The sequence below is a fragment of the Strongylocentrotus purpuratus genome, unplaced genomic scaffold (genome assembly GCF_000002235.5).
Source record: "Strongylocentrotus purpuratus isolate Spur 01 unplaced genomic scaffold, Spur_5.0 spur5_scaffold_9, whole genome shotgun sequence".
In the NCBI taxonomy this organism is placed as follows: domain Eukaryota; kingdom Metazoa; phylum Echinodermata; class Echinoidea; order Camarodonta; family Strongylocentrotidae; genus Strongylocentrotus; species Strongylocentrotus purpuratus.
Window position 1 is genome coordinate 29,692,729 of NW_022145615.1, and position 11,697 is coordinate 29,704,425.

An 11,697-nucleotide genomic window follows, 5' to 3' on the forward strand; every position below is an offset into this window, starting at 1 on the left:
CAATCCCTACTTTAATGGAAGCTCGGAACTTAAGAACTGATTTCCATATTTTCCTGGAAAGCACACGATATGGAATATTCAATTTTTGAACAAGTCGCGGAACCCCCGGAACCACCTTCTTTTCATAAAGAAGAAATGAACTTTCAACGACGTGGATGTAGTTGCGTTGGCACGTAAGATTGACACCGTCATGAAATCATTACCTCTAATTGAGTGAAACTCAACGCCCAATTGTGAGACCCGACCCGGCCAAGAAATCGCGCCAAACGAGACTGTCATCGATTTCCATTTGCGATTGATTTTCTGCCGTCCTCTTTCTCCACCCCTCAAACTATTACTTGAAGAGAATCGACAGGTTTGGAGAGAAGAAATCGTCTAAATTGTCTGCGAACTGTCCAGTGAAAATATCTCAATTTCGTCTCAACCTTTATGACGTTCTATCACAAGGAAATCCATTATTGAATTTCATGATAATTCAGCCGTAAATAGGGAGAGGTCTTCGACCTGGATTACGCTATACCACCGAATTTAGAACCACAATAATTTTGTTTTTCTCAATGGATCTCGAATGGTAACGTTTACTTCAAATGATAAATAGCCTATCATTGCGTTATCTTGAAATGACTAACAACGTTAGCGGTCCAGTGGATATGGCGAATTTGTGCGAGTTCATATTCCAATGCGACACCTAATGTATTAGTTATGAATAAAGAGGGGTGGTAGAGGGTAACGGTGAGGGCTAGAAGGAGAGAGACTGGGAGAGAGAGAGAGAGAGAGAGAGAGGGAGAGAGATGAAGAGAGAGAGAGAGAGAGAGAGAGGGACATAGAGAGGGACATAGAGAGAAATAAAAACAAAACTAGCGAAAAGTATAGTTGTAACTATTATTAAGTCACTGTATAAGTTTTGTTTTCATGCCTATTCTCTTTTTCATCCACCATGTCCACAACTTTCTAAAAATGTCTCCCCTTTTCTCCTACTTTTCTATTTTCCCGCTCCAGCTCGTGGTCCACGAGCTCATGTCACCATCTTTCAACCCGACGTTCTACCAGTGTGTCGATTACGGCTTCAAGGAAAAGTACTTCCGGCTGTGGTGGCTCTATCATATTTTCGTCACTCTCATTATGTACGTGGTTCCCTTGGCAACCATATTCGCTTGCTATTCATCCATCGTCTGGAAAATCGTTAGAAGAACAAATGGATGTAAGTATCTGCTTTATTTTTAAAGAAAATTAATAAAGGTTTTTCTCTCTCTCTCTATCTCTCTCTCTCCTTTTCTATCTTTCACTTTCCTCTCGTTCTCTTCCCCTCTCTGCTAATCGATATGTATGTCGATATGTTTATTCCATCAAATGTATTGTAACAACTCTCTGGAGTAAAATAACGGAGGGAATTAAATCAGTTCTGATCGGCAAGACAATGCATTTGCTAAAATGCTTTGCAGATGCTACCAATTTTATTGATATATTATACAAATGCATACTTATTACATTTGTCATATTATTTCCAAGTATCTTTCAAATGATTTTTCCCCATATTATTTCTGTAACAATTATTATGAATATTATGTTTCCCCGTTTTATAGGCACAGGATTAATTTGTTGGCCCCCAGTGGACTGGTAAACTTTTGTAATCCTTCCCCCGACAAATGAAAATAACCCACTTTTAAATCACAAACAATCGGTTAAGATATCCGTTGGACTATTGTGCAACGTCACGTCAACAATGCGTATACTAGGGACTTTTGTTTTGCGTGGACTGATACGTGTGACGTCCATTCAAGGCAGTGCATTAAAAGAACGTCGATCGTAGCAATTCCCGTTGTCTTCGTGCGAATCTAAAAGTCCCTATTGTCGAATGCCCGAGTATTCGATGCCCCTCACAATTGATAAAACTATATGATTGATACTGCATTATTCTCTATCACGACACTGTGATGGAGTATACACATTCACTGGGAATTTTGTTTCTTGTTCATTCAAGAACGGTCGGTGAAGGTCTTCGTAACAGACTCAGCAGCGAAGAGTATTTTTGTAGCAGATCTGCAAGATGATTTAGTATTTTCTGCAAAAAGTAGGTCCATGCTTATAGCAAGTACTCTAACCTCCCCCACAATGATCATGATGATGAAACAGAGATAGAGAGGGGGAAAGATGGGGAAAGTATGTTGGAAACTTTGCATTCCCGGAATGTTCTTCGAGCTCAAAGTCTCTAGAGTGCAACGCTAGCTTAAATTCTATCGGGAAATCTTCATGAATAACCTGTCATGAATTCTGTACCACCCCCGTGGCTGTTCCAATTTGTACTAATCAGCTTCGGTCTATAAGTCCATCGGGAATATTTAACGGGTCCGTTTACGCGCCAGCCAAAATGAAGAGAGAACTAATTTAAGAGGGATGTGTGTGTATAGTTGACTATATAGTCGCAGGCTATACAGCTTGAGGTATTGTAGGACGGAAAGGGAAACTGATCACTGATGACATGGGGTTTCATGGGGAAGACATGATTTAGAATGCGCTTTAGTTATATGCGTATACTGGTGACGGTGTAATCATTTCTTGTCAGTCTTGGTCGTAAAAAGGTAGCCATTGATATCACGTAAGACAGGAAAAATACGTCATACGATATCACGTGGTTAGTACGTCCGTAGAGTGTACTATTCTGCATCACCTCACAATCATGACTATGGTCTCCCGATACGTGTAGTTTGAGGAGCCCCTTTCCCCAATGCTTTTTGCTTACAAGTTATGTGATCTAAGGTCAAACAATCCACTTTAGATTGGGATTCAAAAGTTGTGAGAAATCCAACATAAATACTTTTTTGAAGGATAAAAATACCTCAGTCTAGAATATTAATCTAGGATAGCATCCTTCTAAGTTATCACTAAGCTTTCCTCATGGTGAACAAATGTTTATTACATAATATATTTATTACAAAATTGATTCTTAATCATTTATTCCATTGAATCTAATCAAGGTCGACGAATGTTAGACATGCATGTAGATGGTTTTAAATGCGTCAAATAGAGGGCTCAGCATAGGTTCATCATCACACATACGTTGACATACACGTAGCAGCAAAACCAAGTACCAATGTGGAAAATGAAGATTGCCTCTTGGCGAGGCGCCAAGTCAGCTCACAGCAGGTGTATGTAGATGTATTACACCAGGGCGTAGTACTGATATCAGGTGTATAAAGAGGCATTACACCAGGGTGTAGTTCATCCTGATAGTAGGTGTTTATAAAGGCATTACACTAGGGTGTAGTTCATATCAATAGCAGGTGTATAACGAAGCACCACATTATAGGGCGTATATGTAGTTGTCCCTGATAGCAGGTAAAGTATATATAGAAGCGCCGTATATGTACTACGGTGTAGTTCACCCAGAAAGCAGGTGTGTATATACACGCCACACCAGGGCGTAGTACATCCTGATAGATGTGTAAAGAGTCGCCACACCAGGGCGTGGTTTATCCTGATAGAAGATGTGTATAGAGGCCCCACACGAGGGCGTTGTTCTTCCTGATAGCAGATGTTTATAGAGCCGCCCAGTAGCGTATGCAGGATTTTTTTCAGGGATGGGGGGGGGGGGGGTTATCATTTTTAAATAGGGCCGAAAATTTTGCAACGACTCAGCCAGCCGCTAAATATTTTTTTTTATTTTTATTTTTTATTTTATTTAATTAAAAAAAAAAAAACCCAAAAAGGGGGGGGGGGGGGGGGGTTGTTCCAAAATACACACATATAACAAAACTCAAGGGGGTTAAACGCCAACCCCCCCCCCCCCCCCCTGCGCCTGGAGGCGCCGTACCAAGGCGTGGTTTATCATGATAGATGTGTAAAGAGTCGTCACACCAGGGCCTAGTTCATTCTGATAGAAGATGTGTATAGAGGCGCCGCAACAGGGCGTGGTACATCATGATAGATGTGTAAAGAGGCGCCACACCAGGTCGTGGTTCACCCTGATAGCAGATGTATATGGAGGCACCACACCAGGGCGTGGTTCACCCTGATAGCAGGTGTATAGAGGCACCACACCAGGGCGTGGTTCACCTTGATAGCAGATGTGTATAGAGGCGCCGCACCAGTGCGCGGTTCATCCTGATAGCAGGGCGTAGTTCATCCTGATAGCAGGGCGTAGTTCATCCTGATAGCAGGGCGTAGTTCATCCTGAAAGCAGGTCGTAGTTCATCCTGATAGCAGGGCGTAGTTCATCCTGATAGCAGGGCGTAGTTCATCCTGATAGCAGGGCGTAGTTCATCCTGATAGCAGGGCGTAGTTCATCCTGAAAGCAGGGCGTAGTTCATCCTGATAGCAGGGCGTAGTTCATCCTGATAGCAGGGCGTAGTTCATCCTGATAGCAGGGCGTAGTTCATCCTGAAAGCAGGGCGTAGTTCATCCTGATAGCAGATGTATGTAGAGGCGACGTATACGTCTCGGCGCCATATCCAGAGAAAATGCTGGATTCTCACACGACTCAACAAGGTTTATCCTTTGAACGGTATACGATTACTCCTCTTTTTAAAATCAGCTTAATTAGCCACGGACCAATACAACGTCAATACTTGGTTTATTTCACTGCAAAAACCACAAGAAATACCTACCAAAATAGTATTTCGTTAGAAAATAGATTCCATGCTAAACAAACAAGCGAGAAGGAGAAGGACTGTTGTCAGACATACATCATTTTCATTTGAGAAATGCAAAAACTATTGCTAAAACAATCGTAGTCACTGTCTTCAATGTCTTGCTTGTGTGAGCTTTGAAACTATTTAAAGATTTAAACAAAAACGATTATGATAGCATTTAGTTTATTTAATTACTGGAATATTAGTTTTTAATAATCACTCAATCCACCACCGTGGTATAGACCGGAAAATGTCCTTTATAAAACATATAACATATAGGTTTTTGATTTGTTCTGGTATAATATATTATATCGAATGGTATAATATTATACTGGCATGTAATCATGTCACTTCTTTGACTTCAACGGTTTACCACGTCACTGATAGTCTCCAGCGGGATCTTAATCATTGTGGTGGTGTTGCCATGCACATATTCGAGAGTATTTCTCTCTGTGTATGTCTCTCTCTCTCTCTCTCTCTTCTCTTCTCTTCTCTTCTCTTCTCTTCTCTTCTCTTCTCTCCTCTCCTCTTATACTATATTCTCGTCTCTTCTCTTCTCTCTTTCGTTTACACATCATTACCTCCACGATGGAAATTTATAATTTGATATTGTATATTAATCTATTTTATAATCAGATTCCTAGAAAATACAACTAAACAACAAATTATAAACCATAGTACGTTATAGACATGATATAGAATTATCACAAATTTGCAATGCAACTTTGATATCCGAAAATGATATACTTTATTAACAACATGATTAGACCTACAAATTAAAATTATTATTACATTGGTAATCTCTTCATGGTATAGTATATTTTGTCTGGCCTTGTACGTAGTTTAGTCATTAAAGTATAGTAGATAAGATAGAAAGAATAAGATATCACCCGAATATTGGACGATGACTGCACAGACATGGGTAATTTACCAATTTTCGGGCCGGGAGGTGGGGAAGAAGGGGGGGGGGGATCGTTGATGTCCCCTATTCCATCCTACCCCTACCTTGCAGATGATTGTGATTGTCCCTTTAATAATCATGTCATTTTGCTAAGCACTACAAATAACCCACAGGCCCTTCGCATATCATTTTTATTTACAATTTACATGAATATTCATGCTTTGAGAAATAAATAGGTCAGTCAAACCAAGGTCTAATTCGTGTCACTTGTTTTAGAAAATTGAATTTAAACAATTTGTATCATAATTAAGAGTCAAGAACAGCTGCTGTTCATGTGCGATGTGAATAAAGGCCTTTTCGGCTTGCGGGGTAAAATACAGAATCATACTCCCAATCAAACTGACAAATTGCGGGGTATAAAAGCAAATTAGCAGATAATGACTCTATCAATCCATTTAGTCGTTTTTCCCCAAGTCAAAGGCATGAAAGTGAGATGGGCACAGTGAGTGACTAAACGATTGTGGCGCGGTAGAGATTTCTTCTCTCCGAACTTTTTTTCTTATTTATGAACTGGGTCGACTATATTTACAAAACCTAAATGCCTCATTACAGACGGACTGCGGCCAATGACTTAAATTCTAATAATAAAAGAGCTTCCTTTCGTGTCAAGAGTGAATGATTTGGATATTCAATACCAGATTGATTCGAGTATTATTTCTTCTTACCAGCTCTACTATCAAAGCTCCTTAATAAGCACGTTTAACATGTTTAGTGAAAGGGCAAAACACGTAAAGATTTCCTAATCCTGCCAGTCTTCCATTATAATTATAATTGCATACTTGCATACAAATTCCCTACAGAAGTCTTAATTCCATGTCAAACAAAAAGCGTCCAAAAGCAGATGTGGGTTAACAATATTTTCCTCCTTCGGGTTATTCTCACTTATAGAATCGATCCGATAACGCATTATGACAGATACGTCTGCATCTAGAAGATAAAGACGAATCAAGTCATGATTGATTGCATTTAAAAGCTTCCGAGTTGACCTAAGGCCGTGGTGACTTTCGTCGATAGCATGTTTACCACGCTGCGTTAGGTTGCGGAAATTAGGAGAGCGCCGAGCAATCAATTATATTTTATTTGACTATTTTACGATGTCACCCTTTAAATATAAGTCAGGTACTAGTCACGAAATTATGCAAGAAAATGTTAGAAGCAATCGGCCATTTTCGTAAAGTAATCTAATTTAAAGCACAAATCTTCGTTAAGTACCATGTTACAATTTATTTCATTCACCTGTTATGAATAATTGTATTTTAATAGAATGCGAATTGCATATATTATGTGTTGCTAGGTAGGACAAGCCATACTATTTGTCCTACCTAGCCATAATTAATGTATGCAATTCGAATTCTTACTATTGACATACAATTGTTCATAACAGGTGCATGAAATAAGTTGCAACATGGCACTTAACAAAGTTCGTAAATGGTCGGTGGGGAATGTTGATTTTGTGGAACGTAAGAATTAATGTATACTGTGAGTTTTTGAAATGATCATCATGACGACACCGGGAGCCAGTCTTGCTGGGCATCACAGTCATGCATTGCACAAGACATGAGGACATGGGACTACACAACATAATGTGGCATGAATGTTTGGTCCAAATTTGTCAGCCATCCCGTCATTATTTTGAATATGGAAGCATTTGAAGAGCAAGCCGGGGTAATAAATATGATTGCAGGGCCCTCAGGGAGAACTGTATTAATACTGATGAGGCTACCCTGAGTAAACAAGACACATTATTATCATTATCCGTTTCAGAGGACACTTCTAACTAAGATATTCTTCCAAACTTGCATTTAAACAAAGTAGAAAGCTCACATTTTATCTCACCTCTACAAAAACCTAACCTTCTCGTTAACTCGACCGTCTTGATCCTTTTTGTATCGCTGAATCAGATGTTTTAGAAAAGGCACCCACGGCATGGTAGGATTAAGATTTCTCAGGACACATAATCGATACTTTCCTGCCAGTGTGCGTTGAAAGTAGATGTCCCTGTTTGATTGAGTACATTGTGTTCCAGAAAAATGTACAGTGTATATCAATAATTTAGGCTGATGACGATGATGATTTACAGCATTTACAGGGCGCAATGACTCTGTTAAAAATATACAAATAAATCTACTCTATCGAACAGATTAACAAATATATATATATTTTTTATAGTAAAAATATATTAGAAAAATGGGTGGTTTGTAAAAGTGACAAATTTTATTCATAATCTTTTTTTGTATGTGTACATTCCACATTAATTATTTTTGTTTTTTGTGTACTTAGATTGGAAAGCCTTTAAATGAAATCTTTTTTTCTTACCTTCCTGATGAAGAAAATCCATTTGTATCAATATTACAAATTCCCAAACAAACAATGAGCAAAACGATGGGTCTTGAAGATAAAAATGCAAGAGTGACTCGACCAACATTTGAGAGGTAAAATATTTTCAAATCGATATAATGCATCACACGTTTAGACATCAAATTGCATCATTAGTTTAATAAATTCACCCACGATAAGTTGAATCTGCCCGCTAAGACATATCAAGAACAATTTATTCCCTCTACTATAATTATTTGCCATGTATTCTCGACATATCTATTCAGTATAATACAGTATAATTCAGTACCCCCACATTGTAACTTAAGATGCAAAGAAGGCCCCATGCAGCTGCTCATATTAGGAGCTTAAATTCTGTATGAATTCAATAATTTTCACACAAATATTACATACAGCGTTCATAATTTTGTACATACGTTGTTGCAGATATGTCTATGCTAGCCATGTTACCATTCAACCTGATGATAATGATAATAATATGTATAATAATTATAATAATTATGACAATCACAATAATAATTATTATAATAATTATAATAGTGCTAATAATAATACCAATACATTGGAATAGTATAATTATTATTATATTGTTGTTATTTTTATGATTATTCTATTATTTTTTATCAATATTGTAATTAGTATCATAATTATTATTAGCAGTAGTAGCAGTAGCAGTAGTAGTAGTATTTGTTATCATAACTATTACTGTTGTTGTACTTCGGTAAGACCAAATACATGTATCTGTGTCGCCCGTGTAGAGCGCCACCTTTGTTTCATAAATCTATCAGCGTAATGGTGTTCATAGAAACATTCGAAGAGACGGTGTTATATTCAATTAAATAATCTGCGTGAATGTCAGAACATTGGAAAAATAATTAGAAATACCACCCCGGGTAATCCAATCCGGATTTAAGACATATTTTGCATGTGTCAGATGGCCGTGAAGATTACATAATCGAAAGCGTGGTTCAATACAGTTGTTACTCTTTGTGTCATCCAGAGCATCTATATAAGTTTAACAATAATTGTTGGGATTACCCTGCCAAGGTAATAGATAACTGTGAAGTGAAAACCTTTTCGGTCGCGGAGTACAGCGCTCTATATACCGTGATACACAAGGAAGATCATGCGAATCGGAAGGAGACGTGGTAACCGAAGATGATCTTTCTGAAGTTACCTCAGAATTTGCGAATCCACCGAAAGCCCATTACCGGAAACAAAAAGGCAGACAGCGGAAACGAAAAGAAAAGCAATCAGAATTCTTAATGGAAATGAATAAAAACACAGGCTTGAATAATTGCCAAGGCTCAATTATTAGGTCAAGAGTAAAAATGTTTGAAGAAAGGGGGGGGGGGGGGGACCTAAATATTTTATGTCATTAGAAAAGAGAAATTTTGATTGGAGTTCAATTTTAATTGCGTAATAACAAAAGTGAGATAGAGATTAGTTTGCGATCTGATTTATAGAAAAATATTATTTGAACGTGTACAAAGATGTGGAATTAAAAGAGAGTGTTGGAAATGGGTCACCACTTTATATATACAAATGTTGAAATGGATTTTTAGCAGAAGAAATAAGCATTTCAGGGGTGTGCGTCAGCCCCTTTCAGCACTTATGTGTTAACCTGCTTCAGATGTGTTTAGCTATTAAGATACGACGCGATCTGGAAATTAGAGGAGTTACACTTTTTGAAACAGTTGAAATAAATATATCACAATTCGCTGATGATCCAGCAATATTTGCTCAAATGAATGACACACACAAAAGGCTATCAATCAAATAAAACATTACAGGTCATTTTCTGGCTTATATTTGAATAAATTAAAACGTTCCATAGTAAACATCACTGTGGTGGATGACTAGAGAAAATATAATAGTATTCCCTTGACCAATTCAGAAGTATTAGAGTTCACTTTGGAGAAAAAAAAAAGAATTGAACAAATCATTAACTGGACTCCGATCATCTTAAAATAGAAAGTATGAGTCGTTCATGGAAGGCGAGACGTTTGAAATTACCTTGTAAAATATCTATTATTAAATAATTTCTTGTTTCTCAATCATATACAATGCTCATTGATTGAAATGGCACAAAATGTAGAGACGCGTATTGATTCTCTATTGCTTCCCTTCCTGTTGAGTGGCAAACAATATATTGAAAGAAAGTTTGTTTGTATGCAATTAATACGGGTTTGGAAAAATGAAGAACGGTTGATTTGAACATTTTACTTCAAAGCTTACATTACATTATTTTTCTGATGAATGATGATTTAGAAATAATATATAGGATTCTGAATCACACATTCCCTTTCGATGATTGTAACATAATGGAAAAAGCATCCAACAACTGAACAACGACCTGCATGTCTATCACATACGATTATCTCCTTCTTATTATTATGACCAGAGGCCACCTAACAATCAGTTTTTATTCTTATAATCATTGTCTTCTTCTTCGTTTTCATTTGATCATTTCAGTAACGAGTTGGAGTAAGAAACCCGGGAAGACCACGCTCCGTATGGCGGCAATGATGGCATACCACGTGCTCGCATGAGAGCCTTTCGTCTCACCGCCGCCATCGTCGGCGGGTTCGTCATCTGCTGGTCGCCCTACTACGTCGTCTCGACCTGGTACCACGTCGATCATGGCTGGCAGGACGAGTCGGAACCACCTGACCCTCCGTGGCTGTTCGATGTCCTCATCGCTCTCGGGTACCTCAACACGTGTGTTGATCCAGTCCTATACGGCATCTTCACCACCAAGCTGGCTGGCTCGTGACGTCAGACACTGCTGGCGTACGTCTAAACCCGTCGCCAGAGGGAGACAGAGGTTGACGAGTCGACGTTCGACCTCCTCTTCAAACAACAATCCGGTGACGGTGGGGTCATCGGTTCGACTGGGAATGACCACGGTCAATGTTGTCAGCGAGGAGAGACAAGCGGTGCACTTTAGCATTCCGGACGAGGAAGAGAGGACTGTTATCCCGTAAAAAAGGGGGGAAAGTCGTGAGTCGACGTTTTATTTTTTTGCTAGAAGCCACTTTGGTCTACGAAGTTCCCTCTGGTTTAATATCCATCGTCTTGTGACCGACCGTTCCTTTTTATTTTACTACTGGACGAAGTGCACCGAATTTTAAGACATGCCGCAACGCCTATACAAACTTTAAAAATTGTTTAGAATTCTCAAAAATCAAAACACAATCGCCACTATTTTCGAAAAATCAGGTCAAGGCAATTCCAACACCTATTGTATGTCCCATAGAAATCATGTTTGGATCACCTAATACGTTATTGTTGAAAATCACTTATAAAGTATGCATTTAATACCAACTGTTGTTTCTACAAGTACGTACATCTGAGACGGGATTAGGTAATTATTTTAAAGAGAAGGTTGAGTTCTGGGAAGAGGTGAAAAATAATTTGTGAGCTTTATCATTCTTATTATGCAACTGTGAAAGAACATCAGATAAGACATGTTCCCTGAAAAGCATCGCTCTTCAAATGCCTTTATATTCTAAATATTTCATGTAACATCGTACAAATCGAGGGTAGGATTTTTACGTGTTCGTATAGTCCCATATACATGTACATCTTTCTGTGTACAGTGTTTTTGTAAATTTCACAATGCAATCGCATGACCCAAACTCAACTTCATCTTTAAATGTATAATAGTGAATAACCGTGCTCTACCACACTTTTATACATAATATTATATTATTGAGTTGGATGTATGTGACCACATCAAAAGTATCACCAGTGAAGTGCAAAGGCTCG

The 11,697-nt window shown here is 38.3% G+C and overlaps 1 protein-coding gene across 2 annotated transcripts in view; it reads left to right on the forward strand.

Moving 5' to 3' along the window:
• Window positions 1-10,930, forward strand: part of gnrhr2 (gonadotropin-releasing hormone receptor 2) — a 43,681-nt gene extending 32,751 nt beyond the window's left edge. The window contains 4 exon segments of one of the 2 annotated variants that reach the window (NM_001123520.1): window positions 1,000-1,201; window positions 10,402-10,447; window positions 10,450-10,696; window positions 10,698-10,930. In NM_001123520.1, the coding sequence (NP_001116992.1) occupies window positions 1,000-1,201; window positions 10,402-10,447; window positions 10,450-10,696; window positions 10,698-10,913 (711 nt within the window). In that variant the 3' untranslated portion in view covers window positions 10,914-10,930. 2 annotated transcript variants of the gene reach the window in all.
• Window positions 10,931-11,697: the final 767 nt, after the last annotated feature.